The following is a 25,159-nucleotide window of genomic DNA, read 5'->3' on the forward strand; positions in this document are numbered from 1 at the left end:
CTGAACATCACAGCAGAACAAATTATTTTCCAGATAATTCCAGTTGCTAGTTACACTTGCTCCAAACAGGTGTAGTAGCATTTGTTTGGAATAATCTTATTTACCCTTGTTTGTCTCCTAAACTGCCAGATCTCTATTGAATTCACCTGGTAGAATACACCTGGTACTGGACAGGTACACGGGGTGCAGAGTTTATAAGCACAGCTCATAGGTTATTTGAGAGTGAAATATCTTCAGAAAGTTTTGTAGCTTCTGCTCTGTGAAATAAAATAAATACATAAGAATCCACAGTTTCTGTCAGAAGCATTTCAGGATTTGGATTTCCTTAAAGGGTGATTACTTTAATCTGTGATGTCAAACTGTCTTTCAGCATAAGCGTTAAAGTAGCATTAAAATCCTGAAATGAGTGAATTTTGCTGCAGACTAGAGAAACATTCAACTGCTAATGACGACTCTGACTTTGATGAATTCCCTCGTGAGGTTTGGTATTTTAAAGTCTTTGAGGAGAACCAATAGACTGTCAGTACAAGTGATGATCAAGCCTGACTGGACAGCTGTCAGCAAATGGGTGGCAGTGAGAGCTGCATAAAGATGTGGTGCTGTATTGATGGTAGATATAGTTCACTGGTTTCAGTGCTATTAGGGTTTATATGGCGTTTTTGATGTGGGTTTTGTAGAACTAAATGTCATAAAGGATCATCCATACTATCTTTCAAATTCTTCATGTGATCGGCTACAGATCTCAGTTCTGTCACAAAATCTCGAAAAATACATGGTTCGATGAATGTTCTCTTGTTTTAAGGATCTTGCTGGCTGCCTGCAAAGAAAACTAAGACCTATTGATTAAAGTCATGCTTCATTAGGTGTGACTTTGTACTTTAGCTTAGATCAATTTCAATGAATTAACTTGTGACTTCACTAGAAAGGAATAATAAAGTCAGATTGCTGTGCACAAGGATGTATAGCTTGCGTAATTTAGGTGCCCCCTGAAAAGAGATACACTGCACCAGTGTCAGTGCTATGACACAGGACCAGATGCTGCATTCATCAATGTTGAGCCTGTGTGCCAAAAAATCACAGTTACGGCAAACTGTTCTTTTATGTAGTTAATGACTATTTCTGAGATCCACTTTCACCATTGCAGATTTCGCATCATGAGCACAGAGGTCCACCTAGGTCAGCCGGCCAGTTGGTGCATTTGTGTGCAGAGTTTGCATGTTCTCTTCTGTGCATTTTCCTTAGCTAATCCTGCTTTCTTCCACATTTGAAAGACATGCATGGGTTAGACCATTTAGCATTTCTAAATTGGCAATAGCTGTGAATGTGAGCAGGAATGGTCGTCTGTAACTCTATCAGCCCTCCAATAGATAGGTGGCTTGTCCAGGTGTAAGCTGCCTTTTACCTTCTGATGGCTGGGATACAATGGATGAACTGGGTATATACAAATGTCACATAAATGTGTGAGATTTAGCCATATAGACAATTTTGTATCTGCAGTAGCTGGCATGTTGACAGTAAAAGAATACATATCTGCCCCCCCCCCCCCCCCCCCGCACACACACACACACACACACACACATATAATAGTTGCTTTTCAGTTGGTATTACAGATTGAGTAGGAGGTGGCATCTCAATTCCACGTCTCCCTTACAATATTTTGGTTTCACTTCAGGGGTGGCTGTCATGTTGCCCAACTTCAAACAATCTATGACGTATACCTGCTGGTGCCTGAAGTCTGTGAGCCCAGCAAATCTGATACTGAGATTTGTTGACTGTCAGCCTTACACAGAGCTCTTTAAGTAGTTATGCAAACACCTTTTAACCATGCTGAAGCTGAATACACAAAGACGGACGTTAATATCAGACAACCGTTAACTACCTAGAGACACAGGACATTGAATTGTATGATTAACTGAATGTATTTCTTCAAACACATCTCCTGAAGCACATCCACACCTCACAAAGTGTAAGTACACAGATATTGTCAGCTTTGGAGATAACAGTATCAGACACCTGACACCTCCAGTGCTCGATCCCTCCATCCAACATTCCTGTGTGTCCCTTTCTCTGTTAGTATCATCAAAGAGCAGCTGGTGGCAGACGGTGTCCCATTGAGATGTGTATCCATCTGGTGGAGCCATTTGACAGCAGACAGCTAGTGAGGCACACGTACGCTCAGCCAGTTTGTACCAATTTAATGCTGCATGGTCTCATATGTGAGTCCCAGCGGTGACCCTGTGACCTGCCCACAGCAGAGCAGGCGGGGTTGTAAATAGCTTGGTGCACATAAGTAATGAGGTTATCAATTAGAGGGAGGCTTGCTTGCATTTGTCCCTGTTATGATGCCGTGTTGTCAAAAGGGCTTCTGGGAAAAGGGAATCTAGGTGTGAATTTGTAATTTTCACTTCATTTAAAGACCCAGAAGCTTGTTTCCTATTATGGGATGTTTTATTGTGAGCAGATGTTTTCCACTGCAGAGAAGGTTTGAGGATTTGCACGATAAATTACCCAGACAAGGCTACAAGTGATGATGTCCCATTATCTAGAGAAAGATAAAACTGTGCCATCAAACATTATATTTGCTTTCTGAGCTCATCCTCATGCACACAGAGACCACATATTCAGGTTTGCTGTGGATTTCTGTTTATACGTGGTGACCCACCGATAATGACGTGTGTACTATGGTGGGTCACTCAGTATTCCTCTCAGCAGCTGGCCAGATGAAGTGAGCCAAAGGGTCCTGGGAGGTGAGGAGACAGAAAAACAGCCCAGGCCAGGGATCTTATACTCTCGTCGCATCCTTACCCTCAGAGGCCATGTATTATTCACAGAGGAAGACAAAGGATGTACCTCAGCTTGAGGCTTGGCAAGAAGAAAGAGGAAAAATGATGAAGGGAGGGACAGTAGCAGCCAGAGATGTGATGATGGCAGCAGTTGGGGGATGAGAACTTGTGAGAAAGAGATAAACTGATGCAAAGTGATGATATAAATTTAGTCAGGAGATCAAAAATGAGATGAAGATTGCTTGCTAGTATAAAAAGCTGTGCATCTACAGCAGCAAACACTTGAGCATTTGATATCACTGATTAGCACTCCTTCAGTCAGAGGGGAGGAACTAATCAGTGAAATCACCTGCTGTTGTGTGTGGCTTAAACAAAATCGTGCATAAACATGATTTCAGTGGCACAGGGTTGGAGCCTGAGGAGCTAGACAGGAAACGCTCTTTTGATTGTGGGAACTTTTCGGAAGCAGCCTTAGACTGCAAAAAAAAATCTATATTTTTTCACTGACAATCCATCTTTTGACTGCTTATATGAAAGAAAAAAAAATCCCATATCTCAGCATATACATCCTTGATTCCTCTACTCACATCCTGACCTCATGTTTTAGTCCCTCATAACACAGATTCAAGATCAGAGAGACAAGAAAGAAACATCAGGGGGAGAAGTGGTGGCAACAGGCATATCATAAAATTTGGAGCTGTAATTTTAAAGCGATGTAAGCTAAAAAAAAAAGAAAGAGACTTGGTTTAAAGTGCCTTCATTTGTCAGTTCATTCATAATGAATAACAGTGTTCATGTAAACGTTGAGATTTCAGACCACTTTGAATTCAATTCTGAAAATAGGACCTATTTAATGCATCATGGGTAAAAAAAAAACAAACCTATGCATCCTCAGCTATAGATGCTCCAGCAAGTCTCCTGATTCCTCGCTCCGCTCTCCTCTTGGTGCATTTTAAGAAGCGAGAAATTCTTCAACAGGGCATACTATCCCAATTTGCATGGGACAAGAGGCAGGGTACACCCTGGGCAGGGCTAACACAGAGACAGACAACTATTCACATTCATATTCACGCCTATGAGCAATTTAGAATCACGAATTAACCTAAGCCCCACTTACTTCATGTCGTTGAAGCTGGAGCGATGAGAGAAAACCCACGCAGGCGTGGGGAGAACATGCAGACTCCACACAGTGAGGATCATGTGACAGTTTGGTTTAAAAGTCCCCTAAAGTTACTACTAAAGTAATTATGTTAGGGAATAATTTCTGTAACATGTGGATCTAAATAAACAGTGACACACCTGCAATTCACATTCTGGGCTTCACCCTTATTCCATGACTGGTCTGCAGTTATTACACTGAACAGTTAAGACACAGATTATTGAAATCAGCAGGTACGGAGTAACCTGCCAGTATTTTATTTCTCTACTGTCCAGGCATTAAGAGAAAGGAAATCACTTTCTGTTTATAAAACAACAGATTTTCTTTTAATGCCTGCACAGTAGAGAATTACTTAAAATATGTGTGTGTGTGCTTGCTTTCACAATAAATACATTTATGTCTTTAAACTTATGTGGTAATGATTTTTTGATGGTAAAAGCTGTGCACAGCGCATTTAGATTCTGACAGCGTTCCATCCATGTGTCTTCCGTCTTGCACCAAAGACCGCCCACACTAGCTTACCCATTCCTCCTCAGGCTAACCAACAGTAGAGGTCAGTGAGGATTTCACACTGTCTCACACACATACCTTACATGCCTCTTTTTTCTTTTGTTTTGCATTCGCACGGCTCTGCTAATCATATGCACCAAACACCAGTCAAATAAAATTTGCATAGAAAACCCTCTCGTGCTGCCCCTCGCCTGACTGTTCATGTACCTAATTAATCTAATTCATCAGAAAAGGTATGTCTGTGTAATCAAAACCCATGTTTTGTATCTGCCAGCACCATCATTATCCTGACACCAGAGCTCAGCAACGTGTGAAGGGTGAGACAAGACGATGAAACTTTAATTCTGGTTTTCCTCCTTGTTTCATTATCCTCAGTTATTGTGAAACATGACATTTTCCAAAGGCTGACACTAGAGCCACAGATTCCTCAGTATGTTTGGACCAGACATTATTGACAGACCAAGTCCAGAAATGAAAGTTTGATTGTTTCGCCGTAGCTGTAAACATAATTAATAAACACCTTATTAAGTCGTGCATTCGTATTCGCTGGATGTGTAAAACACAGATACATTTCTCCTGACATTTTAGCAAATCCATACAACTAAGTAACACAGCTGAATATCATGAATAATTTTGCATATATATTGAGCAAATCTTTGATTTAAAAATAAATAAATTTGCTCATCACTATGCTGCCCTGTCCTGGAAGGGCAACTTTAATGACTAGTTGGGTGCTAATCAATACTAGTAGCACTGCGAGCCAATGTTTTAGATTTAACATTCAAAGCTCATTCTGCTGATGTACAAAAGAAAGGTCTTAGTATACGGAAGCTTTTTGGTCAAGGCTTCCTCAAGGGGTGTCGGCAGCCATGCCTGCTGCTTTTGTCCTTCTCTATAATGTGACTTTGCTCAAAGACTTCTACAACTCCAGACTGATCAACTTCTCCAATGCATACACCAGACATCCCTCCGTCTCTCCACACCCTTTGTGTCAGTCGTCCTCCCCTTTCGTCAAGCTCCAAAGCCCATACACATGACAGTATAGACTACAGCACCAGTCTGTTGGAACCAAAGGCTGAGCAGAGCGATGAGGGGAAGGGGAGGAGACATGTGACAAAACGAGATGGATAGAGAGGAGGAGAGAAAAAGAGTCAGTCCTTCCCAGAACCTGTCAGCCTTTTTATTACCATGATGTCTGTGCTTTTATCACCGTACCCGCCAACAAAAATCTCTTAAAGCCAATGGGCCGGCAGCTATGCTGAGACCTTGTTGAATGCGAGCGGGCCTGAACAGTCCATTGATCCGTTAGGCATTTGAGCTTCACTTGTGTGGGATGTAGGGAAGGGCACTGGAAAATGTGTAGAGGACAGGCAGCGGCAGTGGTCAGTGAGACTCATTTGTTCAAGGAGAGATTTGTGGACAGGCAGAAGATTAGAAGACACCGCTGGTACATGGCTCACCTTACACTGTGAAGAGCTGTGCAGCAGACACAGACTAATGCTGTGTCGTAGTAAAACAATTGTCCCCTTGGACTAAAAAGAAAGGAAGGCAGAAAGAGATAAGAATCAAACAGAGATCATGCGAGCTTTAATTCATTTTAATCTACATAACTTAACATAACGGAATAAAACCAAATTATTGGAATTCAAATGTATTTGCATAGATATAATTACATATCTTTGGTGGCCATTCAATGTAATGAGCGATTCATAAGCTTCTCTATTTCAAGTCAGGAGACTTTCTTGCATGGACCTGGCCTCCATTATCCTCCCATATTTAAGATACACAGCTAAGAGCATCACAACTCACTGAAGAATTGCTAAATACTTCCAGACAAGCCAGTGTAAGGCATATTGAATTATTGATATTAATATTGATTAATAGAACCTAACTCAATTAAAAAATGCCTGAGCACTGGAATGCTTAAGCATGTGGAACCACATGCATGATGACACACCTGCAGTTCACATTCTGGGTTTCACAGTTGTTCTACTGTTGGTCTGCATTTACTAAACTGAACAGTTAGTTCATTTACAATCATGTGATAAATGTAAGTCTCCAACATCTTCTGCTGGAACTGTTTGGCTCTTGTGTTTCACTGTCTTTACAGCTCATTTCTCACTTTGTTATTTTGAGCTGGGCAGAAAGTATAAGAGTACAGCTGGTTTTCGATGGGTTTTGCTAAATAAAAGATTTCTGCTATGGCTCCAAACAACAATGATGATAGTGCTCAAAGTGACTCAAAACATTAAAGTTGCGGTCCAGAAAACTTAATAAAAAGAGCATGCTATAAAGGCTGCAGATTTAACTTGCACTTAAACACAACTGTAGCGAGAGGCAGCCTTGGGGATAAAAATCCTGTTTTCGATCATAATATGTATGAATGACGGGAGATTTTTAAGGCTTTCTGTGCACTCTTGCTCTCTCTGATTACATTAGTGGGGACACAGCCACCTCAGCTGTCATTGCATCTGGCATGCAGTAAGTAGGCATTAGGTTTCATAAAAGGGTGACATGACACACCTCTTTGTACAGATAGAGACTGGCACTTAGAGTCGGCCTGGTTTGCATCTAGGCTCACACACACACACATACAGGCTTCAGCTCCCACAAAAAGCAGCCAGTAGATACTATTACACATCATCCCCACCGCTGCCCGTCTTGTCATCATTCCTAATGAATATTTAATTTCCCCCCACCCACGTGCCCCCTCTCTCTGGCCTTCTCATCAAACGTCTGGTATTAATGTGCCACAGACGGTGTGCTGCGCCGCTCTCCCTCCACTGCTCTACGATGACTTGTGTCCTGGCCAATGCACTATGACTGGTATAGGTGACTCAGGCTGGGCCTTGAGCCACTGCAGTGTGGGACGACATGAATGGAGAGAGTTATGTTAAGTGACAGCGTGATGCAAATATGCAGGCGAAGGCCCAGGAAATTTGTATAAATTCACTTGCTGTAAGAACGAAAACCTCATTGGAAAAAAGGTTTTCTATAATAAGAATGGAGCTGTTTAACTGTGGGAATTTACAGATCATCTGGTTTATAAAGTTCACACTACTCCACAGTCTGCTGTTGTCATTAGTATAAGACCTCATGGGTCACTGAAATACAACCGGGAGCTGCAATAACACTGTTTAAGATGCACAGGCAGTGTTTTCTAAGCATAAGCAATGACAGCGTGTGATATATGCAATGGAACGACCCATAAAATCACACTAGAATGTCAGCAGACTGTAAGATAAGGATCCCTGCTTGCAGAGGTACCTGAGGGAAAAACAATTTTCTCAAGAAATATATAGAAGTAATAGTAACTCATGTCTATAGAAGACTGCCATGTGTATTGAAGTTGAGTGACAATGTTATGTGATTAAACTGATGACACCGGTGTGTGTTGTTGTTGCAGCTTTTATTCCCCAGGTTGTTGCAGACAGACGCTGAGCTGAGTGGCTCACACTAATTGGCTGCATCTCAATCTCATCAATTCAAAATGCCAGCAGAGGAGCCCCAGTATGGCGTCTCAGCTGCTGTCAGAACGTTGTGCATTGAGTGACAAGACACCGGCACTCCTTTTCAATGAAATGGATGGAGCAAAAGGAGGTAGTCCATCCAGGATTCACATAAGCGTTGTTGTCACATGTACAGTGTGTAGGTGGGAGAGGAGACAGCCTAACAACTGTCACAGATATAAAAAAAAATAATAATAATAATGATGGTCAAAAAGCTCTCTATTTAAAGCACAAACTGATGAAGAGGAAAAGGGCAGAAAAGTAATTTTGCTTGTCATCAACTATGCATTCTACCTGTATAAAGGTTCTTTTAGGCTAACTTTTGAATAAATGCCTTCCAGCTTACCCATATACACTATGTTATATACTGCATGCTGTAGCCATTGTTACTGCCATTTATGTGATTAATTAAGCTTCATAAAACCTCATTAATTTGACTCTGTTAGCATCCTCCAGGGCTAAACAGCAAAGCCAATCAGAAGTGTTCAGTAGCCACTAGAGGCTGGCCCAAAGGCGAGTACATCCCTACAGACTCCTGTGTTAAAATGCCCAAAATTATGTTATTAAAAAGCATGTTAATAGCCTGGGACAAAAACAGGTTTTGGTCTCTGGATAGTGAACTGCATAATGAACTTTATTTTTTTTTATAGTTCATCTATATAGCATGTTTGCTTTGATTGACAGGCATCTCAGCAGTGGCAGCTGTAGCTGAATACTGTCCATCAGGTTTTACCTTTGCTAATTGGAGTCAATGAACTGGTCTTGACAATGTTTGTACTATTAGGAGCTTTTTTTAAATGAAGACATACAGTATTGTGCAAAAGTCTTCCATTACCTCTCATTTCCTTATATTTTGCTTCCAAGGAGCTAGACTTGTGGTCGTTTGAAGGTTTTCTTTGGAAATTGACTGTTTTCTCAATCTTTCAGTCCAGTCCTTGTACATGACCATTTTCAGTGGTGTTTGTGTTTGGCAAGCCATTTAACACTTAAAAGGCACCTAACTCAAGGGATGAACCAGCATGTTGCCTACACATAACAGATGACTTAGTAAAGAACTCATTTTTAATCATATCTTAAGGCATTTTGAGATTTTAAGCAAAAACAAACAAACAACATAATTTGGTTCCACGTCTTTAGTCATAGCCAGAGACGACAGTTCGACAGGTCTAAAATAGTATTTTTGACTCAAAGAGCTATTAGCAAAAACTTGGCATATTTTGTGTGCAATGTGTTCTTAAAAAATCTGAGGAAACTCAACAAAAGGGGAAGGACAAGAGAAGAAGTCACAACCCTAAAAAAAAAAACAAAAAAAACTTTCAGTTGATGTATGTGTTTGCTGAAGCCTCATCAGAAATGGTCTCAGTGGAAGGGTGTCTGTCAAGCAGCTATTCTTCAGGACGGAAACCAGGGACATGAGGCTGAGGAATGCCAATTACACAAAAAAAACCATGGTTTGGGGCCGGCGTTTTCAGCCAGTGGTGGTGATCTCAAAACTGATGTAACATCACTGTCAATATAGTAAAAGCATACCTGGACAGACAAACACACTGAGAACACTATCAGTCATGGATTGGCCTTCCCAAAGTGCAGAACTCAGCATAACTGAGGCAGTGCAGGGTCTTTACTGAGAACGTTTTCATACCAAATACTGATTTTCAAGGTTTTGGGAGTTTTTTGGCTTTGTGTTGGCTGAAGAATTTTGCGCAGCACCGTAATATATCTCGCTGTGCGGTCCAAGGCGTTTATGCTCCATTTTTGTATTTTAGTCATCTGCTAATTGCACTAATTTTCATGGTTAGCAGCTTGCTAAGCAATCTTGTTGGTGTTAGCTGATAACTTAGTCCAGAGTTTTGTGCAAATATGGTAAATTGTGTCTGTGAGAATTTTCTGAGAAAAACCAAACACATGCCAGAATACTAAACAAATGGGTGATGTAGAAAGCTACATGAATAACTCATAAAAATAGTGCATTCAGTTAATTTTAGTGTTCCTGTAAGCCATGCCAGCACACCAACAGGCAATTAACCCAAGTCTTGCAAGTGCTGCACCTTAGAGGTTGAAGAGGCATGGTTAATGCGATCTGTTCCCCCTGATGTTTCCTCTACTGCAGGTCAAAATGCCAGATGTGAGGTCATAAACCTGATCAATAATGTGGTTTGTTTATTATTAGTTGGCAAAGGCTAGTCAAAAAATACGAACTGTGATCAATTTAGCTTGTTTGTTATATTATCCTATAGCATTACACTGCCCCCTACAGGTAAAGCCATAAAAAAGGTAATCTTATTCCAGTCAAACTTTATTGATTATCTGAAAAATTAACAGATTCTGAACAAATGACAATTACACCCCACCTCCCTCATCTTCCGTCTCCCACCCCAACCAAAGTAATCAACTTCTGAATGTAGACTAATTGGAATATCTTTCAACTCAGTAAATAGTCAGTGGCCTTTTCATCTTTCTGTAAAAAGCAGCCACCGCTGAGTTCAGATGAATTCAATACAGAAAAAAAGAGCTGGGGTACATAGATTTCACAGTGCATTAAACTGCTCTGCAGTAAGACAATGAGCTTATGAAATCACAATCCTGCCTCATCAAGTTTATCTAAAGGTCATGAACGACCCTTTGTAGATATTCATTTTCGATTCAGTACATGGGTCTTCTGAAATTTAATTTAGCTTGTCACACATATTTAATCTTATGGAATATAAATGAGAAAAAAATGAAATCAACCACACTTCTGAAAAAACACGTCATAGCATTCAGACTAGGTTATCGTTCACATCCGATTAAACATGTTAATAAATTAATCAACTCTTAGTTAGCCCTATCACTCGCTACCCCGCCACCGCAGCCCATCCTTCAAAGAAAACAAAAACACAGTATTCAAACCAAAATTTCCCGCATCCTGTACCTGAGCAAACGGAGGAGTCAAAAAGTCTAACATCACACTTAACGCCTAATAAAATGCCATCAGGAGTGAATGCATTACAGTATTTCATTGGTGATTGACATTGTGTGATGTCATTTGACTAACAACCATATTAGCTCGTTAACATCTTTGGTTGTCTTTCATTTGTAACTGGAAGTTACAGAGTCCCTTGTTTGTGATGGGATTATAAGGCTCAGTTCAGTCTTAGATCAAGTCCATGGGGACACATCAAGTTAAAAACATTTTAAGCTTGTGAAAAAACCAGCACATAGTTTGGAAACCTTAAATATCCTTAAGCCAGCGGTTCTCAAACTATGGGGCGGGGCCCCCTGGTGGGACATAAATCCACTGCAGGAGGGTTGCGGACGACCCAGGGAAAAATACAAAGTTAAATTAAGCTTTATGGCTATAATTTATGTACGGTATGTAAAATAATCAACTTTGCTGATGCTGAGAAAGTGTGTGTGTGGCATCTAAATGGAGGCATGCCAGGGAAAAAAGTTTGAGAACTGCTGCTTTAAGCTAACACTTTATCAAATTAAAGCCACGTTTCAATGACTTGGCCCCAGTGTTGATAGGCATACAATGTCTCACGGACCCAAACATTGTTAGGACTATTAAAATAAGCAGTGTACTCATTTAAAAAAAAAAAACAACAACAAAAAAAACCCACAAAACGCTGTTGTTGACCTGGATAAATTACAAATATAAAAAATGGCTCATATTCTATTACAAATATCAACAATTTTCTTAGACTAAGATTAATTGTGGACAAAAAACAGTCTGTAAAATGTCAGCTATCGGTCCAGTGAATCAAAGTGGCAGATGAGGTGGAGGTGGTGGTGGTGGTAAAGGGTGTTGAGTGGTTCATGTTGGGCTTCACCTGGGCCCTGTTTCAAACACACCTTAGCAAGCTAAAAAGTTCACTAGCACACACAGCACTTGGTTGGTAACAATGAAGAAGTGTAACCCTGGTAACCCATTGCTTTCCGATGCTGGGGTCACGGATGCTAGCGGGCAGTTTAGTGTACGAAGATGTGGCTTAATGTGCACCTCATGTTCGCCTGGCTTTCTGTCTCTTGGCCTGACGTTTGGCTTCATCCATAGCAGCACTTTCGCTGCTGGCTTGAGCCATGCTCCTCACTCCCTGGATGCGGCTCCCCAACTGTAACAAAAGGGGAATCACCTGCAAACAGGTCAGGAAAAGGCATTAAATGAAGCTTACTGGATCAAAAACTTTAACTATAAAAACCAACCATGCGACAACTATTAGAATTACAGGGTATTAATACATTATAGGCTTGGCCTGGACAAGGCCAAGCCTATTGACATTTATTCCTCACATTTAGAAATTGACAAATCAAACAAAAGCTTGGTTGAATAGTCTGCCTTGATTAGATGCAACTTGTTCTGTACCTTCTCATAATTGTAGGCCGCTAAGAGGAGAAGTAGAGTGAGCGGCAAAGCTACGTAAGACCCCTGAGCAACATCCTGGTCGGGCACTTTACGCTGTGGGAAAGTGCACACACATTTATATAGAAACATACTGTTCTGTAACAAATAAGACAAAACAAATATTCTTTGCAGGAAAAATATATACTTAAAAACATCTGTATCTTACAGTAGGGTGGAAGGTAAGAGTGACATGTTTGTAGTAGCCAGTGGAAGTGAAGGAGACTTGAGGCAGTGTGAAATCATATTGGGAACGGGACAGTGTGGAGTACAGCATCAGTACGTAGCTCTAGAAAAGAGAAGAGAAAGGTGACTATGGATAAACAGCAGTGTATTCTGGGTCACGTTTTACTATGAATTACGTAAAATACGCAATTAAGGACTAAGTAAATGATATTTCAGTAGTGCTGTCAGCATTAACGTGAACTGACCCACGTTAACGCGTCAAAATTGGCAAATCCCTGTTAACGAGTTAACGCAGATTAGTGTGAGGGGTCACTCGGCGTTAATGCAGCTTAAGCACGTTAATGTTGCGTTAACACTGACAGCACTATAGTTTAATAATACTGGCTTAAAAACCAAAAACCATCAAGTTGCTTTGCATGTTTCACAGTCGAAAAATAATCCTACTTTTATCTTATACTCGGCCTCACTGAACTGAGGGCCTGCACCACCTTCAGAAAGGTGTTTTACCTCCTCTCTCTTTAAAACCGCTCTCCCTTTAAGCCAGGTTTCTTCTGATTGGCTACTACTGCTAAACAGAAGGTTTGAACAGCATGTGGGTGGTAAATTTGCACATATGAAGAGCGCTGTCCCTGACATAACCATGTTAGGGATGTCCTCTCACACTGACATTATACATGTCTAATAGTAGGAAAGAATTGTCTTAGTGGTCTGAAACACGAACCTTTTGGCTTACTGGGATTACTAAACGTACACTGACCTCATTACTCAAACCAGTAAAAGCATAACAGGAGCTCTTTAAGACTGAATTACCTCGCCATCTCTGTCCAAAGGAGGGAAGTGAAAGAAAAGGGACTGTCCCAGAGAGACGCTGTTGATTGGATTGTCCAGATTGTCACTCTTGTACAATTTCACCTGGGGGGGGGGAAAGTGTAAAGGTAAAGCAAAATGATTACAGGTCTAACTTATCTACAGCTAATGCAAAAGCCTTGTAGAGACTTAAAAGTTTCAAAAGAAAGACAAAAATGCCGGGTTTTAAACGTCCTACTGATAGTGTTGGAAGGTGTTCAGGAGACGTGATGATGTTTCCACTGAGGTCAAATTGATTGATCTGCCTGAAGGCGATAATGTTGACCCCTTCAATGTCACTACTGCCAACCTGAAAGGGAATATAGAGCTCATTATATAGATGTAACAATGAAACTTGTGAAGAAAATATCCAATGTGAACCACGGATCAAGTTTTTTGTTCAAGTCACACGGTGTGATAATAACAGAGAATTAAAGGGAATTAAGGCATTTCCAGCCTTGCGAGGGAGATTAGGAGCGCTGCACTTTTCAGACAAGCTAAAATTATGAAGTGAGAGGTTTAAACTTTGGCAATGGGATTATCGCTGCTTTTGTTCTGAATATTGAAAGGACCCATGTGATGAGGGTGCCGATAAGTCATAATCACAGGGTTCCCACAGTTATTTTAACAATTCAATTACTAAAGTTTTCCATAGCCCCCTTAATAGTTTTCAGAAGTGTTAAAGCAGTGCGAGTACGACTTGAAAATGTGTGCAAAATTCCTGAACTTAAAGCACTCAGTGAGCTTCATTTAGTAGCAGCTTTGCCTTCAAGAGTAATCCAAGTCAACTCTGACCCACAGCTTTTAAGTCAAAACAACATACTTCCTAAACATAGATAACTGCACCATTAGCTACTGACAAAAAGTCTAAATATGTAGCCAAACATGTAAAACTAACCAGTTATGCTTAAGCATGTGTGCCTTCATGACACTCAAGTGACCCCTCTCATATTTAAAGCTCTAAGAAACTTGGTATAATTGTAATTTCTCCACCCCATTAAAAGCCAAAGATGCTGAACATCTGCACCAGACAAACTTGAAGCAAGCTGCTGCCTACCTCTATAGCTCTGTGTTGCGGCAAGGCCCTCTCTATGTGGTCGTTGCCTTCAGCTCGCAGTTGAATGAGATATTTGCAACCCGGCTGCAAGAAAAACATTAAATGAGTTAGAGGTATAATCACATACACTCCATTACAACTGAGCAAATCATATACAGCTTACAAATCACACTTTGCAAAATCACCAGTTTCCCTAGTAATCCAAGACAACACCTAGAGGCCATGATCTGTTTCAATTCTCAAGTCTGGTCTTATTTTAACAGCTCATCCCGTCCTCACCAGCAGACCCCTGAGTCTGAATCGGCCCTCCTCATCAGTGACCGTGTCCTCGCTGTAGAGGCTACAGTCTCCCTGACCCACGGCCTCCACAGCCACGTCCCACTCTGCATCCCCGTTGAGAGACTGCACCATTCCGTAGCAGCTGAGGACAAGTGTACAAGACTGCAATGAGCACATGTGCAAGCTGCAGTACCCACCAGCAGATGAGTATAGGCTCAGTAATTTGCACACTGAAAGATATTCCTATGCTTGCAAGCTAACAGTGGACAATGTACACTCATTTACCTGTACGCAGTTTTGATTCCAGTTATATCAATACTGAGGTTTTCACCCTCCTCCACTGTAATCATTTGAGATGCCGGCTCAAAGCGGAACTCCTTCATCATGGGCTTGAAGTAGTACTGACCAGGACTCTGAGGAAAAAAAGGTGGGAAGCAGAAAATACAGGATGGACAAGTGAACCAAGACACAGGGCAAAGCATCCCTAGAATTACCGTCAACCACCAACAATGTTTGGCAGTCTGACATACTACTAAAAGAGGTTTCTTACCAAGTTATTGAAAGTGAGGATGCCAGTGTCTTGAGTCAAAAGGTTGGAGCGAAACTGACCCCCACTCAGAGAAAGAAGCACGCCGGCGAGAGGCTGACTGTCCTCCGATTTGATCTACAGCACAGACAGAATACTTGTTGATTTTACTGCTAGACAGGGACCAAATCAATTAAACCCCTTTAATCTTTTCACAATAAAAGATCACACGGAGAAAATATAATGAAAGCCCGTGGCTCGAGTGAGCGCCAAATTGTGGGTGTAATCAGGCTGACAGGTGAGCTTAATTTCAGAGAAGATGTACAAGTGAAAAATAAACATGGGCACAAAGCTCTGTCAATGCTGAGCAGAAGATTTCAAAGCAATTTATCACACAGTGTGAAAAGGAAACTAATACTGATCATTTGTGTCAGGATCTCACGGTCGCAGTAGGTAATTGCAGATCCTTTTAACAAAGGGCAGCACAAAGGCAGTGTACTGACAGCACGCGGCAAAACACAAAAAAAACATTTTTCCAAAACATACAGTAACAAGTACTTTTCATTATGTCACTTCTTTATCTCATGTCCAACCACCATAATCACTGAGGGTTAGTAGTTGTGAACAAACAGCTGGACAAATATAAAAAGTACCTAAACGTCTGATGATTACTGGGAGGTAAAACATGCACGTGAGGATGGCTGCATATACCTTGAAGGTGACGCCAGCCAAAGCAAATGCCTTAAAATCTCCCTGGGTGCCCTCCACGGGACTCAGCACGAAACCTTCTTTACTTGCACTGATGTCGTACTGCCGGTCACTGTGGAGCGGACCCACACTGAAGAAAAGCGGGGGAAAAGTTAAGTGAAGGTCGGAATTTCTTCAAGATACTTGTTTATTACTAAATGCAACGTGATTTGAACACAAGCCAATCTATAAAGCCTATTATAACGTCAATACTAAAACAATGGAACAATGTCAGCGTTAATCTCATTAAAATGACGCCATAACCGCCAGCTGCACGGCGTCAACGCGCCTCGTTAACGCCGTGCAGCCTAACGCACGGGGCGATCCGCGTTAACTCGCTAATGGAGATTTGCCGCGTTAATGCGGTTATGGCGTTAACGTCATTTTAACGAGATTAACGCTGACAGCACTACATACAACACAAGCTTTACTCATGTGAAAGAAAAGAGGCATGTTTCTTTGCTCTAAGGACTCAAAGTCTACTTGCAGCCCTGTGAGGCTGTCCCCGTGACCCTAATTTTACAGACTAAGATGCTTACAACAGCATCAAGATCGCAGATCACAGGCTTGATAATGTATTGCAAGCCCTGCTTTTCTGCATACTGATTCAGCGCCAGTGTCTCTAATGCCACCTGTGCTTTCGCTCTTATGACAAGCCAAAAATATCTGCTGTAAAAATGCTAGCCTGGCTGATGCTTCGTAAGTTTCCAGGGTTTTTTTTTTTTTCTTCAAATAAAGAAAAGAGGAATAAACAGGTGAACACAAAAGTCATTGAAATTCATCCTCTGGGCACCATGAACATCTGGGGCTCCGAGGTAATGAATCCAACAGTTGTTGGGTTATTTCAGTCAGTAACAAAATGATGATGGCTGCGCCCACAGCCATGAATCTCAAACCTTTTTTTCTTTTTTAACTTTAACTTTTTGGTCCTAAATAGAAAAGACTTCACACCTCACTCCAGGCCAAAAACCTTATTCTTTAAAAAAAAAAATGCATTTATGAACTACCCTGTTAGTATAATGACTTGCTAAGGCAATAACATTTATAGCAGAACCCGAAGGCAGCATTACCCGAATGAAAAATGCTTGAATATCCTCGCTCTCATTTTCACACACCCTATTTTTATCACTGTGTTCTCATACCTGTATGCTCCCATCTCATTAGTGGCCACAGTAATGAGTGGTGTAGCAGCGCCTCTCTCAGTGATAGATATTTCCACACCTTGTAGCTCTGGTGACACCTTGCCTTCTAAGAAAAGACCTGCACGACCGGTGATGTCCACCAGCCGACCTGGACACGACTCTGTCAACAGCAAAGATGCGGTTTATTTAGAATAACCTGCGTGGGTTGTATCAGAGTCCGTTTTAATGTTTCCAATAGACTTTCTTCTTGTGTGAATTTACCTCCGGTGATAGTTGCCTCTACTTCAGGAGGGTAGAACAACAGCTCCTTCGAGGAGGGAGTCACTGTGATCTTCTCACCAGCCCTGCATATTTACACAGAAAGAAAAAAATCACTAACAGCAATGAACAACAGTTCTAGACTCAAGTGAGCCTCTGATGGTTATTATTAGCAGATGTCAGAATTCCACTCTTAATTTCTCTCAAGTCCTGTTAATTTTCTACAGAGATATAAAGCTGGAATTTCCAAGTTAACACTAAAGTGAACAGAAGTTTTGCCGTCAGCCCTACATGGTATTTTAAAGAGCAAAAACTGACCTAGCCCAGTAGGAGAACTCATAGTGGAAAGGGCCTGTCAGTTCATCAGCCTTTTCTTGGATAGGAGGACTATCGTCTCTGGCACCTCCTTCCTCTTCAGCTGCACGGCGTTCTCGCTCCTGACGTCGCAGCTCGATCTCCTGCAGTTGCTGCTCCTGCCTCTGCTCCTCCAGGCTCCGCAGCGGACCCAGCACGAGCGCCGGCTCGCTCTCGATGGACGACCTGACCAGGGGGATGAGGTTTTAAAAATAAATAAAAACGCTAAAGCTGGTCATTACCAAACACGCAAATGCACGGCAGCATTTGAGCATACGAGACTACTCATGCAGAGTCATAATTACTTGATCGTGACTGTGACGTCTAGAGTCTTGTCGGTGGTGACGAGTCCTGTCATGTGATGCCGCACTGCAGTCAGGGTCAGAATGCTGGGGGCTGAACTGTTACACACAGGTCAACAGCAGTCATTAGAATGCTTTGGCTGCATGGTTGCACTGCATTAACCCAGAAATAAAAACACACGACGTTACATTACTTACGTATCGTAGGTGTAGAAGTCCTGCTCAAATTGGTGGCAGGAGCGAGGGGTGACTTTGTAAACACCTGGACAAGCCATTTTTGGCTGATTAATTATTACGTTCCAGTGGTATATTTAGATAAGTCGGACATGGTACAGTTGGTACAGTCTGATATTTTTTGATTATGCTAATTTCTCCTATGTTGAGCTAATGAGAGGTCAGAATAAAGAAACTCACCAGGCTTGGAGAGGCAGAAGCGGTTGACTCCCTTAGAGAGGTTGTACACGCCAACGTTTTCAGGTTTGCTGCCATCTTGGAAGAACTCCTGTGCAGCACCACACATTCAATAATACATATGGAAGTGTAAACATCTGATCTAACAGGCAGCATGTAGTGCAAGTGGAGTGAGCTACTGATTACTAACCAAAGTGATGGCATGGGAAAGGGAGCAGCGCAGGATGTAGCCAATCTGTCTGAACTCCACCCCCAAGACGTCCGATTCCAGAACCTCCACCTCCACTGACTTATGTTTCCAGCACCACTCCTCGTGAGAAATACTTACTACAAGTGGTAAAGATTAGAGAGAATAAAAAGTGAGAAATACATTTTAAATGACAGGGGGAAAAAAGAAATATGTGAATTAAATATGTCACACTATTATAGGTGGAAAAATATCACAAGTTCCGTTCAGGATCTTTGAATAAAAAAGAATTTAAAAAATGATTGCACACATATTATATATAAAAACTGTCCCAGCAACACTATAAACTGAATAAACATGCATGTGTGCAGATCATTTGCAGGCAGTGAAAGAGTTTGTGTGGAATGAACAGATGGATCCACATTACCAGAAGGTGGGGAAACACTAGTTGAGTAATGGCATGCCTGCTGAAAGCTGCTGCTATAAACCAGTGATTGAAAGGCTGATGATTACCCGCTCATTTCTCTATTTAAGAATAACTACTATAACTTTCAAATAGAAGTGTGCATAGATTGAGGGGTTTATATTGTACAGAATGCTTGACTCAGTTGTTCCAGTGAAAACCTGACTGCATGCAGAGTTTACATATAATTTAAAAAAACTAGAAGTATACTTAAAACCTTTGTATTTCCCGGGCAAAACGTTGTCAAAAGAGAAGCTGAGGATGTCGCTGCTCCCAGACAGAGCCACTGCCCTCCTCTCCCCCTGCCTACTCGCTGGCTGCAGGGTTACAGAGAGGTCGTCACAGGAAGCTAAAGGACAACCAGAGAACACAAGGTTGGCTCGTGTGAAAATATATTTCTTTATGGATTAAAGCTGCATCTTTGGTAAACTTTGTCTTCTCAAAAAGACTGTAAAGTGTAAATTACTAAGACTTTTACCTAGACAGTACACCTTTCCAGAAACAGAAGCCATGAACTGGGTGAAAACTAGGTCTGTGAGTGGTTGATCCACAAGGGAGATGTCCAGGGCCTGAGGCTGCAGAGCCAGGCCTGCTTTCACCTCTGCTTCAGGCAGAGATACCTGAACACACAAACAAATATCCTTTTGCTTAAAACCATATTTTTTAATCAAACAGCTACATGAACACTAAGCTTAACTGCTTTGGTTTGATGACACAGATGAATCTGTATTTCTGAATTAAAAAAAAGTTAAAGATTTGGGTTTTTTGCTTTCCAATGACAAATGAGTTTTTCAGATGATGATCTGTTGCAACTGTTAAGCCGTAAATGTGCAAATATCATAGAATATGGGTAAAAAGCACCATCTGCGCTTTAGGCAACATGACATCTGTTCATCTTTTAGGAGGCTCACCAATTAAAATTTAGTATGCGTGACATATGTCGGTTTCTTGTATATATTTAATACCATTTGAATTAGCTTTCAAACTGATTAAATAAGAGGTTATAAAAATTAAGATATGGATATGTCATATAAAATAAAATGCTGCTCGAGTCTTACATGGACACTGTAGTCTCCGGGTTTGGCCTGAAAGCAGAAGGCCCCCTGATGGTCAGATTCAACAGTCCGAATGAAAGCCTTGTCTGTGCTCTTGTGCGTCAGAGTGACCTTGTAGCGACCTTGCTGCTTCATGCCTTCAGGCAGGCGGCTGATGGAGATCTGGCCACAAACACTGAACCTGTGTTGGACCAAAATGAGGAAGTCATGACAATATGAAGAACTACACTGCAGCTAAATTTATGTAATAAGCTACTAATTCTTATAACGTACCCTGCTGTGACGATATCAGGAAGTTGAGGCGTATTAGGAGCGATCTTCACTGTGACTGGCTCGAAGAACATGAGCTCTTTGTTGACACGGATGGTGTAGGTACCAGCTGTCATGTTCTCCAACCGGAAAGAGCCATCTTCTTTGCTGACAACTGTGAGGACAGAGTGGTAAAGCAAGCTACAGTTTAAAGTGTGACAGAGAACCACTTCAAAAACTATAGTTAGATATTCTACTGAAAACATGAGTCTTCTTTTGCGATTACCCTTGATCTGGTTGTTTAGGTAGACTGTAGCATCGGGCACACCTTCCCCATCAGGACTGTTGAGAACCCGGCCAGTCACAGAGAAGCCCATCACACGGAAGATGGGCTACACATAAAGAGACAGAATGTCAAACTTGAATATTTTGCACAAAACTTGTTTCCTTTTGAAACTTGCTGATACACATTAATAATAACTATTTTAAAAAAATTAAGATATAACAGTTCTCTTTACCTCTAGTTTCAAGCTGTTGTGTTCCACCTTGAAATTCATCCTAGAAGGAGCAACATCAAAAGTGATCCTTTCTCCTCTGTAGAAAGGTATCTGAAGTGAAGGATTTCACAGAAGCACATTTAGATGGAAAAACGATTACATCTCTAAGATAGAGGAGATAGAATTTCATTGTTCGCAAATAAAAATGATGCTTTCATAAAACCCATCATTCATACCACCTTGTCTCTTGTAGTTATATCGGTAAAAAAAAAAAAAAGTTCATACACATGTAATTCCTGCACTGGATTCGGATTACCTAGCTAAATGTGGGGTGGATTAGAAAACAGGAAACATAAAACATGTTGTAGTTGTCATTACAATATATTGTAATACAATCCTATGAAAGTCTTTGTTTGGTTAATTTAAGTAAATCACCCAAACCTCTTTAAATGGCGTTAGAGCTGTTTAAATAGTTCAAATAGTACTGTTGAAGTAAAATTTGTGTGTGTGTGTCATCAAGTTTAAAAAAGCAAGATTTAAATTTGCGCTGTTTTTGAAATACTGAGAGGAGTAATGGAATAACGAGTACCTGCTGTGAGTGGTTGGATAAGGAGCTGTGAGTTTCATCACCTCTAACTCCTCAGCAAGATAACAACTGACTTTACCGTGTCTCGCTCCAACTCTCCTGTTTACTTTCTATTCAGGCTCCAATGTATTCAATTAGGAGTGAAGCAGCTTTGACTGATAGGTGGACACCTATGCAGGTGGCTATTCTGGCAGCTGTCTGCTAAGCTTGACCTCAGCCAAGCCAAGTCACTGAACATGAACTCAATCATTTTTGTGCTCTTGGTGCTTTTCAGAGATTAATAAGGCTGTATTTGTGGTCCGGTTTTCGGATCAAATTGTAGTACTCATTTGTATGTTATGCAGCGCTAATTAGCGTGTATCTATGACTGTCTAATGCCCTGTTAGAGTTAATGGATGTAACTTGCTGGCGCTATCTGATAATTAAACACTCCACCCTCTCATCCAGAAATAGGAAACATGGAAGCAGCCAAATAGAGGCTTCAACATAGGAATTCACAAAGCAGAAGATGATGTAGCTAATCTTATGGCACAAAGGAAAAGACTTCCTTATTAAATCAAAGTAGCTGCACTGTGTACTTATACATCATTTGGTCTTCTGTTGTATTTCTGACACAATAGCTCAAATTGACAGCAGTCTTCTGTTGGCTTTTGCGACAATAACTCACCACAGTGTACTCGCCGCTGGCTAACGAAGGAAAGACAAAGACACCATCATCTCTGGACAGAGCGCTGCACAGGTATACCAGCGTGCTGTCTCCAGAATCTGCACCCTCCACTGGGGAAGTATTACAACCACTTATGTCCTGGAAATGACAAACATTCAAATTGAACCAATGGAGCAATGCGAAATTCAGCATATTCCAGAAATTAAAGGACGTGGAAAATGTGTTAAGTTAAAGTAAAGTGTTAAAGTGTGATCATTTACATATAATGTAAGACGGATATGAAAAGTCGACATATTTCTGTGCAAAAATGGAAATTATGGAGGTTTACCTCTCTCTTGACTGTGGCTGAGTAAAGCAGGAAGGTGACCTCTTTCATGGGCTCTCCATCACTGCGGACCTCCCCCGAGACATCGTAGCCTCCAACCACCAGATGGTCAGCGGCCGGGGCATTTGCATTGGAGACGTGCACTGAGGTAGTACTCTATATGAAGATGGCAGAGGTCACCCATAAGTTGCATTAAGAGATGGAATAATGGCCCTGTCAGGTTCACTGTGATTACTGCTGGAGCTCATTAGTTATAACCTTGCTCACCTGACAAGGAACTGTATCAGCTAAGCAAGTAGGTGAATAATGAAGTTTTCTACCCTCAAGCGATACAGAATCAAACAGACCTCTGAGATCATGCATTCTCTACAGTATTAATGACAGTACTTTAATTGGAAACTGGGATGCTGTGGTACTGAGCATGATGGCAGGTGGGTATGGGGGGGGGAAATAATGTGGGAGAGCTTATTCGCATCATCAGTTACAAATCTGACAGTGTATTTTTGTACACAGAGATTTTAAATCTTTCACTAAAAGTTTACCACACTCTTTTTTCATCTCATTTTAACATCAGATATGAACCAAGTTACACTTTGTGTCATTTATTTTACATCTTGCAAAGTCCAGCTTTCTTCAACAGTCCAAAGACATGCATGATAAGTTGATCATCAATTCTAAATGGGGTTTGGCGGATGTAAGATGTAAAAAACTGACATGAGGCACTCATAATAGAACATGGACAACACGTTTTTAACGCAACGTGCAGTTTAATATCGATTGCTAACGTGAACAAACCTGTTCGAGAGTCCAGGAAGGATGAGAAGCTGTGATGTCATACTTTCCTGGTAGTACTTTAAAGAAGGTATACCTGTGTAAGCAAAAAACCACAAAAAAAAGAAAGAAAGGGGCAAGTTCATTTCAAACATCTGTATAATGCAGAAACAAACATAAGGTGTGAGTAACTTACTTTCCTCCAGGCTGTGTGGTGACACTCTGGAGCTTCTCCCCTGTTCCGGCTCGGCTGAGTTTGACTTCCACGCCAGCTGGGCCCATGAGATGGCCCTTACTCAGAACCTGAGCAAAACACAATATATTTGAGGAAACTAGACACTAATCACCACTTGATACTACCATTTATTTTATCAATAACCTTTGTTGCATTGGTTAAAGAAGCTTTAAAGCGCTCCAAAGTTTTCTTGCATTTAGATAAACCCCATCAAATGTGTCAAAGCAGTTTTTTTTAAATCACACATTTTGCAAAGTAGACAGTCTTGACTCTTAAACTTTCTGTCCACATACTATAACAATCTAAATTTCTTTTCAAGAAGACCATTCTCACCGTTCCTGACACTGAGAATCCCGTAAAAACAAAATTGATGTCTTCTTCTTTCGTACAAATGTCACTGACTCCATCCACATGCAGGTCGACACTGGTAGGCTCTGATGACAGTTAAAAGTCCAAAAGGAAAAGAGACCAGAGAATATGGGACAATGCACAATGGCTTTTATATGATAATTTGTGAATTATGGGGATGTTTCTGTGAGAGTCTTACCAAAGCTCCACCCAAGCGGAGGCTCGATCTTCAAAACGAAATCTCCCTGCGTTAAAGTGACAGCTTGATTAAATTCACCATCAGTGAAAGAATTAGTTAGAGCTAATCAAATCAGTTGCTGGCATACCTTGTCATAGAGAGGGATCATGAAGTAACCATTGATTGGAGCACAATCCGTTTGATATTTCAGTGATCCTTGTTTGGTATATAGTTTAATCTGAGAATGAAGAACACACAGTGATCATTAATCATAATGAAAGTTATTATAGTGTTCATACTATAATAACTAAACTGAGCGATTTATGTCAACTAGCAACAAAGAAACAATCTAGTCTGTCGGATTTAGTTCATTTCAATATCTTAATTAACCAAATTGCTAATCCCATGTAGCCCGTGAAAAAGAAGGGATTAGGACGGGAGCACTTACTCATCAACGCCTGCAGGTTTTAGGATTAGCAGTGAATGCCTTGTGTGATATATGGATATTAATGCGGAGTTACCATCAGCTATCAAGTAAGTAGCTAAATCAATGTCAAACAAGACCAAACTCACAAATGTTTGCGAGCAATCAGAAACAGATTAAACACAAATACACTGCTTTTGTATTCATTTCATTCAAACTGTCATTGAAACGAAAAACTCCGCCCAACCTTTAGCTTTCTACCACAAACCAGCTAGCTGCTGGTTAGCTGCTAGCACGCTAGTCGGGACATTTGCACTCTCACCTCGATCAGAGAGTAATTGATTTCAACGTCGGATTTCACGAATCCACCGCATGCCACAACTATGTCATCAGAGGATACGGCCAAGAACTGGGAGTAGATGACACCGAACAAAATCCAAAGGGATCCCATTTCTGCCCGGATCGTAATTCTGAGCATTTTGACTGGTTGAGCCAAGCAACCGCACGCTGCCTCCGGTTCCGTACCAGCTGAGGGGCTGTCAATGAACTGTCACAGGCGGCGTCTGCAGCGACCTCTGGCGGGTAGGAGGTGCCATTTTCTCATTCGCTCACGGCCGCTTGTAACGTTTTAAGTTGTATCACTGCCCTCTTCTGGTTAAAGTTACAAACGTCTACGTTTTTACCGAACCCTAACATCCCTGATCCATTTTCTAACATCTCGGTT

At 41.2% G+C, this 25,159-nt stretch overlaps 1 protein-coding gene across 1 annotated transcript; it reads right to left on the reverse strand.

Moving 5' to 3' along the window:
• Window positions 1-10,236: 10,236 nt before the first annotated feature.
• On the reverse strand, window positions 10,237-24,965 carry nomo (nodal modulator). The gene is made up of 31 exons (XM_080880495.1): window positions 24,758-24,965; window positions 24,160-24,249; window positions 24,033-24,078; window positions 23,819-23,919; window positions 23,447-23,553; window positions 23,275-23,347; window positions 22,483-22,635; window positions 22,155-22,292; window positions 20,923-21,012; window positions 20,691-20,796; window positions 20,429-20,579; window positions 20,159-20,336; window positions 19,579-19,720; window positions 19,318-19,449; window positions 18,641-18,777; window positions 18,454-18,541; window positions 18,238-18,301; window positions 18,043-18,138; window positions 17,702-17,923; window positions 17,387-17,469; window positions 17,126-17,285; window positions 15,948-16,074; window positions 15,261-15,374; window positions 14,996-15,123; window positions 14,711-14,852; window positions 14,432-14,515; window positions 13,574-13,684; window positions 13,339-13,440; window positions 12,512-12,631; window positions 12,307-12,399; window positions 10,237-12,076 (listed from the first exon to the last, which is right to left on the reverse strand). Exons 1-31 carry the CDS (start codon window positions 24,911-24,913, stop codon window positions 11,945-11,947), a joined length of 3,666 nt encoding a protein of 1,221 aa, XP_080736621.1. The 5' UTR covers window positions 24,914-24,965; the 3' UTR covers window positions 10,237-11,944.
• Between the last annotated feature and the right edge of the window lie 194 nt (window positions 24,966-25,159).

The sequence above is a fragment of the Rhamphochromis sp. 'chilingali' genome, assembly GCF_963969265.1.
Source record: "Rhamphochromis sp. 'chilingali' genome assembly, chromosome: 4".
Lineage (NCBI taxonomy): Eukaryota > Metazoa > Chordata > Actinopteri > Cichliformes > Cichlidae > Rhamphochromis > Rhamphochromis sp. 'chilingali'.